At 45.6% G+C, this 9,249-nt stretch overlaps 1 protein-coding gene across 3 annotated transcripts in view; it reads right to left on the bottom strand.

Moving 5' to 3' along the window:
* Positions 1-227: 227 nt before the first annotated feature.
* The window catches only part of LOC146785778 (uncharacterized), a 124,399-nt gene continuing 115,377 nt past the window's right edge, over positions 228-9,249 (bottom strand). For all 3 annotated transcript variants that reach the window (XR_014970480.1, XM_085633643.1, XM_085633642.1), the window contains one exon: positions 228-1,205. Coding sequence is in view for 2 of the 3 variants with exons in the window: in XM_085633643.1 (XP_085489769.1) it covers positions 1,059-1,205 (147 nt within the window). In the remaining variant the exon portion in view is untranslated. The remainder of the gene's footprint in view (positions 1,206-9,249) is intronic.

Here is a 9,249-nt window from a genome sequence, read left to right as displayed (position 1 = left end):
TGATAGCCATGAGATGTGAGTATGAATGTGTGTCAGTGACACACGTAAAAGTGTAACCCCATCAGTGCAACAAGCTATCATGTGCAGAGCAAATAACTATTCCCAAGGTATATAGCCATACTTTGAACGCAACATTTACAATGAAGTTAACAAGATAGAGAAAGTTTGATTCAAAATATACGTTTATGTAAATGAAATGGATGAAAAAAAAGAAGCAAAAATTAGTCAGTTTAGAAGGAAGAAAGAATAGCAAATAATGTTCTTTGCACAGAATGGACAAGGGGGCTTAGAGGGGGTAGGGCAACATAAATAAAACACGCCAGGAAGCATCTGGGGAACTAGTCTATGTACAAGGGTCAAAGTAAATGTCTAAAAGGAAGTCCTAGTCAAACAAGTTAACTGTCCTTCTGGTCATCCTCAACTTCAATGCAGGCTCCTGGCTGGCTGGTCCAGGACCAGGCACCACACAGGGTTGGAACACACGAGGAGTATGGGGGAAACAGTGTGGGGCAAAGTACAGGGAGAAACATTGAGGGTGGTTTAGGAGGGATGTTGGGCAAGGGCAGACAAAATTGCTGCACCCAAGGAAATTATACTGGCAGTGAGGTTGGCCATAGATCTTGCATGCTCCTCTCACAACATATGCACCTCATCACAGAGCTGCAGCATGAAGCTAGAAGACATGTCTGGCTGACCCTCACATGCCCTTATCACTTCCTGGGATGCAGCCACAGGAATCAAAATACAGGAAGGGGTTGGGTTGGACATTAGAACTGTGGTGTTTCAGGTTCAGACCCTATGTGAGGGTCTTCTTGGAAGCCATGTGGAGGGGGACTAGTGGCAGGGGATGCAGCTGGAGACCCAGATGGAATGGGGGCCTCTTGAATCAAGGAGGGGCTGATGGCAGGCCCAGGTTGTGGTGTGACCTGCCCTAGGGACAACTCAACAAATGAAAGTTGTAAATTGTCAGGGATAGAGTTGATCTCTTCCTCCCCGGCCAGAGGTGTCTATTTCTTCAGCCTCCACCCAGTCTGTAGCACTTGAGGAGTGTTCTTGCTCTATCCGGGTGGGTACATTTCCCCTGCCTTCTGATGTTGAAAGTCCCTCCTCCTTCTCCTCCTCTTTGGTTGTGGAGAGAGGTCATGGCCACCAGTGCCCCAATGATGTCCTGCTCTGACCCTGGTCCTCTTGGCCAGCTGGGACCACTGAAATGGAAGACAAATCATAATGTATTAGTTGTACACATTAGAAAGACACACATAACTACATGAAGCAAGTTCAGACTTTGTTCTCCTCTGATCACACTATCCAAATATAAGTGACTTGAAGCCTAAAGTACGTGTATGTTCACTGTGATTTCCTGATTTGACTCACGCATTGACATCTTACTTGAATTTTGAGGGCATACACTTTTGCAGTGACCAACCCTCACCTTCTGCATTCTTGTAATCTGTGTTTCCTGTCATTGCTACATAGGCATCTTCCAATGCCAGTCTACAAAAGGAGATCAGAGACAGTCCGGATGGTATTGGAATGATCCTGAGATATGGAGTCTCTACGCTCATACACTTTCTAACAAACGTCATCTGCTGTTTAGCATTGAATGAGACAACACAAATGCAGATTTGAGGGTACATATCCAAATAGGGGCTGGGATATTAGCTTTGCTAAGTGGTGAATCGAACATTTTGATATTCCCTCACAACAGCAAACAGTCTAGTGCCACATTTTGCCTTCAAACACTGCTCAGTTAGTGCCGTACCCTGGTGAACAGTTGTGGCTAGTTGTTACAGCTACCTTGGCTGGATAAATGAGCCACAGTTGGGAAGACGTGTGTATGTGGCCCCCTCAGAGAAGTTAGTATCTGTGACGTAGAACAAGGATCGAGGTCTAGACAAGGCTGTGATAACTGTGGTTTTATTTTGTTATATACTCGTCTCCTGTGTGTAACCAGAGTTCAGAGAGAGTACAGTGGATAATTCTCCTTATCCAGGCTTGCTGGGGTCTTCTTCTTATTCCTTCCCACAGGGGGCGAAACTCAGTCCCTCAGGCAAAGAAGAAAAAATAGACGGTATGCGTCAGTATTCGTTTCTGGCTTCATATAATGGGAAAGGGTGTGAGGGATCACCAGTGCTCTGCGGGTCATCTATAGATACGTGAGGGTGCAGTGGAATTACCGGGGTAGAGGACAAACTGAGTAGAGCCCTAATCGTCGCACCTCTCTCTCCTCCCGACCCACCCCGCAACGCGATCACGTGACTGGGTGCAGCACCAGGTTGTTGGCCTCCTGGCACACCTTGGGTCCACTTCTCAACACGTATTCACTCTAAGATGGCTGCCTCTTAATACTCGCACCACTACACCATGTGACCTCGTCACATGTTTTCTCGCGTGACGGCCTTATTAGACTCCTCACCGCGCACACAGAGCTTCACACCAAACGCCACCATCGAGCGGCTACCGTAGAGGTGTGTACTACGAGCGCCCTGCCCTTCCAATCAGTAAGTTTTGTCCCGGCTAATGCAGCAGTTCCACCAACCTCTATTCCGTTTGTAATGCGCGTTCCATATAATTTTTCTAGAACGCCTGCATGAGTGACTGGATTCTGCTACTCCTCGTGGATCCCTGCATATTGATGCAGATCTCCCCTTACTTCTGGTAGGTGCCCCTATTCCACTCCCTCCCAAGAGCAAGACCAGAATACCTGGATCTAATTCCGTTTCACTATATCCGCTTCTTAAATTAGGCGTACAAGAATATCTACACATCCGATTTCACCGCACTGCAGACCATCCCTACCGTGCAGTGGGTAAGTTGACTCTCGTGTTTGAACCTTCTTCACAAGAGTTCTGGTTAAGATAGTCGCTGTTACCAAAAGTCAATTCACCGCTAAGCACCCAAGCATTAGTTCACTCCATAACCGCTCGCTGTTATCAATCCTTTACAGGCACTCACATGAGTTACTGATCACTCAAGCATCTCGTGTCACTGTAGGCCAATATCCACGGTAATTATATGATGTCGCTACCATAGTTATTTTCTACACCGCCACTTACTAAGCATTACTTCTAGGTTCTCTGGTTATCCCTACCTGTTTATTCAACACCGCCATTCATCTTGAGCAAGTGATAACTCTAAGTCTTCACCAACTATCACTCACTCCTTAGAAATACATGGATTTCAGCTAATGGTTATTTCTATTTAAACTCTACATCTCTTCTCTCCCTTTTCTCCCTTCTATTCTTTTCCCATTATTCAAAAGGCAATCACTCAGGCATGTAACTTAATGTCCTGATGATGATCCTCAATTCTACGTATGGATCGAAAAGTCGTCGACTGCTTGACACCCTAACACAAAGATACTTACTGTTTCCCAATGTGTAATGGTGTTGTCCTTGATTTGTGCTTCTTGAATTGTTGAAATTATTGCAAGCACCCAGCTTTTTCTGAGCCTTTTCTGTTTTGTTTGTGTCTCACTCGAAGCAATACTTGGTTCCCACTTCATTGTTTGTCCTAATAAGATTTTTTGTTACATTAAAGGATTCCTGTACGTCTGGACAGCACAATATAGATCTAATTGCATTTCTATATTCATTACTTCTTTCTCATTGTGCTTGTGAGGGACCGCTATGTTCATAACAACATAAAACCACTTCCTGTACATCATTTACTTTATGAATAGATTGGGTTCCGCCCCGTTTCCGACATCTCTAGCCCGATTGTGTACTCTCTGCATGCGGAGCGGAGGCTACACATGAGGAGCGCAGGCTCTGCATTCGTAGCACACAATCCGAAAATAAGCCATAACAGAGTTTAAATGGAGCATTAAAACCTGAGAAAACAAGGTGGACAGACCATTAAAATCTGTTTGGACAGGGATAATGGTGTGACCAGACACTTCACATCCCAGAAGAGTTTGCTCCTTTGCATCATGGTAGATGTAGTCCATATTTTGCACTCATCTCAGAGTTGACTATAGTGTTACGGCAAATTTGATGGAAGCAGTGCTGTGTATTCCATACACATAGGACCTGATTTACAAAGTTCATTATCACTCACGGTGGGGGCCCCTCAGTTGTGGGTGAGCCATTTCAGTTGGGGGCAAATACTCCACAATGCAATAGGCAGGTCCCTCTGTGAATCAGGCACCCATTGTCAAAAGGTCCTGGGAGGTCTCAAGCATAAACAGATGTTTAATCCTCTGAAGCAATGGATTCCTTAGAGACATTGACAACACTTATTGCTGACATCTGTACATGACATATTGGATCACCAATCTTTTGACTCCTGTTAACAGCTATGGTTTACACACATTGAGTGCGGATTGCAAAGTAGTCTCAGGAAGGAATTTTTGGACAGAGTTGTAAATATCCAGCTTTCATCCTTGACAAGAGACTGCAAACCGCATTTTGTCCATAACACAACAGGTTGCTCTGGTGGAAAAAGTGCCAACAAGCTGATCACGTACTTGCCCCCTGCCCTCTGTTCTGTGCAATGGCCCAGTTGCCCGGATTCAGACATGGCTGAGGGTCCTGGGGTGTGTGTAAGCCATGACTTAAAGCTATGTTGTCAAAGACACTACAGGCTACTATGATCATGCACACAACTTCAGGGGAGTACATCAGCACCCCCCGTATGGTCAAGATATCTGAATCGCGACAATAGTAGACCAAAGTATGCTGCGTGACGGCTCGAGTTCATATGTGTGCCCTATTGTACCTACGCTGAGGTATAGTGGCATGGTGTGAGGAGTTGAGGGGAAGTACATACCCAGCATCACTGAGGAGGGAAATTAGGGGCCTTGATTACATGTCCCTCTTGCATCTGTACAGTACATGATCTGTACTTTAGTACATGCAGTGTTTGTTGAGGCAGTGTATGTGGCATGATGAATATTGTTGTAAAATGGTTGTTTATGGGAGATAGCACTTATACACTACATTTATACATATCACACATGTTTTGTGCTTGGTACTTACCCAGCAGCAACATGTTACCAAATTCTCCCGCAGCCATCCAACAGGCAAGAGGTGACCTGCGGAATTCAAAGCTGTCATGGGTACTGACTGCAAACACTGCATGCACATCAATGAATCTACCACTGGCATCAAAAATACCCTGTACATTGATGGAATGCCATTGGTGTCTGTTGCAGAAGATGTGTGTAATGTGGCGAGCCACATGAGTACAATCAATTGCAGCAAGCACACGTGGGAAGCAGAAAATGAGGTAAAAATCCCTATCTAGCGTGTGTCTCCTGTCCAGTGTAGGGGGCATTTGTATGTGGAGGTGGGCTCTTGTACTGATGCAACTCAGTACCTGATGTAAGCACCTGGACAGGCTTGCCTGAGAGATGCCCACAGGGTCACTGGAGACCCTTTGGAATGACCCCGTTGACTGAAGGACTGGGCTATTCTAAGGCCCAGCGGTGCCAGGGGACAACACCTGAAACCTTCGTGGGTTACCTGTTCCGGCGTACAAAACACAGAGACACGGGACACCTCCTGCGACGTCAAAGATCAGCGTTTATTTACTGCAGGGATACAGAAATCGCAAGAAGTACACAACGTGTAGGTTCTGAGAGACTGCTTCAAATTGTACAAGTGGATCGCTCCTTTTATACAATTTTCGTCATTGCACAACATGACGAACAAAAGGTTACAACTCAGTTCCCACAGTAAACTTCAAAAGGGTCGCATTCATGTTTCAGAAACCCGGAACATAATTACAGCAACATTGCCGGTTCCCAACTGTAAAAGCACATTATCCCCACATTAAGCACATTCCATTCTGACTGTAAACGAATTAGGAGAAGGGACAGAAACAGATGCAAAGGAAAAACAAGGATGCACAACAGATTGGAAAAAGAGTGTAAAGAGCAATATCGGAAACTCGATTGCAGGATCAAAGGACTCATGCCTAATGCATGCATAACTGAAACAATAGACTGGCACGGCAAGATGAGCCTCGAGCGGAGCCATCTGCCTTTGCCGTGTCATCCCCCTCATCATAAAAACACCTTCAAAGGAACACGTGTCCTCCACGAAAGCTTGGGAATCCCAGGGTCACGAAGCGGACAGTGTCCGTTCGCTGGCTACTTGAGGGCAAGAAACAAAATGGATGCCGTATCTAAGATGGAACCCAAGGGTTCAGATGGACATACTCAGGAATGAGACGAACCGTACATAGTAGCGTAGCGAAAACGCGTACACCCACTAAACTCGTCATTTGCGGTTCGTAGATACCAAACTCGTCCATATTCGAACACACCCAAAAAGTGCCATTACGATTCTCACGGAACCTCAGACGCTCCTTTTGCCCTCATGTAGGCAAGCACTAGTCGAGATCAGAATCGATTTCGATATTCATCAAATCGTTCAGTTGTTGCTGGAACATCATTCTATCCATCAATGTCTCCTTGGTAACAGATGGCCTTCTTATACACGTTGTGGCACAAAGACCACATAAGGCAGGACCACACTGCACACAAAGACCACACGTGAATAAAAACGTTACAACAACCCCTACGATCATCAGAATCTTCCAACCCCAAGTTGATATCAGGCCCCAAAACCATCCTAGAAGTGTCCAACCACCTTCGTCCATGTGTATGGACTCAGAGATCTTATGTAACTTCGAGATGGCTTGGTAAACAGTTGGAGCGTTGTCAGGGATGAAAATGCAACAGCTTGAATGGATCACTTTGCACACACCACCTCTATCTGCAAGAACAACGTCTAGAACCATACGGTTCTGCAACGTCATAAGTCTATCCGCCTGAAGTTCTGCTGTTAAATTACCAAGAGCACTCGCAGTTATGTTAGCAGTCGACTCTACCACACGGGTCAACTGTCTCAGGTTCCTACTATTAACCATAGGTCCCCAAAACGGCAAGAAACCCTTAAAGAAGTCTCCTGCTTCTTGACCGGCAGTGTCCTCTTCACTAATAACGCCTCTCACAACTCTAGTCTTGTGATAGTCTGAGGCAACTGTAAAAGTTGGTGGCAAAAGATTCGCAATATAACAGGTACTCGAGAAGTCACGGGGCAACCATGTATATGCACGTTCATAACATACGAAATAGGTACCCTTGGCAGTCAAGAAAACAGGGGAAGAGAGCATCGGTAGAACATACGTATCAGTACAAGCACTCTCCCCAAGTTGTGCTCTCGGATTTCGACCAAGACCTTTCAAGCAGAAATTACCGAGGTGGGGTACGATCCATATTGGAGACGAGCTCTTAAGCTGTCTATCACCCACTGACATACTATACTCAGCCTCACTCAGATCTTTATAGGCTTACACCTCTTCATCTGGAATAAGCGATGCATCAAAAATATCTCTATCTAAATCAGCAATCGCTATCGCCAAAGGCTTGTGGTACGGCCCAGGACCAAAGTTTGCAGAGCGTGGCTCTCGACTGGGGTAGGAATCTAGTGCACTACGGAACATAGTTTGGAATGCTCGAGCTGACCCTTGGGAGCTATAAGGAAGAACCAAATACGGAATACCCCTATCCATGGTATGTGGCATTAACCCGCACACCCAACAATTGGTAGTATTCATCACCAACTGATGCTGATGTAGGAGTTGAACGAAGGAATTATTCATGAATTCCGCAAGTCTAACCTGTTCATGTTGGGGCAGAGGATGAAAGGAATGTGGAGAAACAGTGGTAATAGAATTTAGTTTAGGAGAAAAAGTAGGTGAAATGGAAGGCAATAACGACTGTATTCCAAAATACACTCCACCCACCAATAGCATAGATACAGTCAGAAACAGCAGGAATACCTGAAACAAAAAACATTTCGTTCGTATAATCTTATGCAATTTTGATCTTTGCGCCGACATCCTTTCTACTTCCAACAGCTTAGAGAATGCCATCCTCTAAAAACCGTCCGTGACGTCCTTGACGCCCTTCGTTCTGAGTAGCGATTATCAATTCCCAGGAGTTCCCAGGAGTCGACAAAAAGTAACCGACCTAGTGTCAGGAACCTGCTAAACAGAAAGGAGTACCCGCACGGCCCTACGGTTAACCCGGATGATAGGTTTTTTTAAACAAACACTCAACTTAATAAAAATCTCTTAGCTGTAAAGAGCACACATAAAAAGGAACTAAAAAATCAGAAAAGGATGTAATTGTTCTTAATGTTCGTGGCAACAGTAAAGGAAAATATAAGAAAAATTTTATTAGTCTTTGTCACGTGAGCGAAGAAAATATCGATTTCTTCCAGGTCGAGTCTGCTCTTCAAATAATTGTTCAACTGGTGGAACAGTGTTCAGTCGATCAGATGACAATGCAGACCTTGAGTTCTCCAAAACTGACGGCTCAACAGATGTGTCTGGCTGCAATGAATTGTCTCTTACAGGTTGAGCATCACTAAACGGCACAAAGCATAGAGGGGTCTCGGTTTCCGTTGCCGCAATACCAGTTCTCACCCAACTGTCTGCTGGTGAAGGGATCGGGACCTTCTTGGTATGGGAGGCGTGCACCCAGTTCTTCCGGCCTTCCAACCGAACTGCAGTCCTTGTAGCCAGCAGCACTTGGAAGGGACCCACAAATCTCGGCTCCAAGTTACGTTTTCTGCCAAAATTGCGGGTAACAACCCAGTCACCTGGTTGAAGCCGATGTCCAGGACCCTCTGTCTGTGCCGGTAAAGCTTCAAAGACCTGTTGATGAATTAACCTCAGTTTAGCAGTCAGATCATGAAGATAATCAATTAGCATTGGATACTCAAGACTATCAAAGGCCTTAGGCCTCGGGACTCCCCAAATGTTCGCAGGGCGGCCGAACACAATCTCATATGGGCTGAGCCCTACTCGAGAGTGCACAGTCGCTCTGGTTGATAAGAGAGCCAGAGGCAAGGCATCAGGCCATGACAAACCAGTCGTAGCTTGTATCTTCGCAAGTTTCAGCTTCAGAGTACCATTGTACCCTTCAACCAAACCCGCTGCCTGGGGATGATTGGCGCTATGGAATTTCTGTCGAATTCCAAGGCCCTTACACACACTCTGCATCACACTTCCCACAAACTCACTTCCGTTATCTGACCACACAATCCGCGGCATTCCATACCGAGGAAAGTATTCCTTCAGTAGGACTTTCGCTGTGGACAGGGCAGTATTATCCTTAAGAGGATAGGCCTCGATCCATCTGGAGAACGCACAAACCACAACCAAAACGTACTTCAGATTATTGCATCTCTCCATATGGATGAAGTCCAGTTGGATAACCTCAAAGGGACAGGC

The sequence above is a fragment of the Triturus cristatus genome, chromosome 11 (assembly GCF_964204655.1).
Source record: "Triturus cristatus chromosome 11, aTriCri1.1, whole genome shotgun sequence".
NCBI classification, from domain to species: Eukaryota; Metazoa; Chordata; class Amphibia; order Caudata; family Salamandridae; genus Triturus; species Triturus cristatus.
The sequence above is the reverse complement of the archived record's forward strand: the minus strand, read 5'-3'. Positions and strand labels throughout refer to the sequence as shown.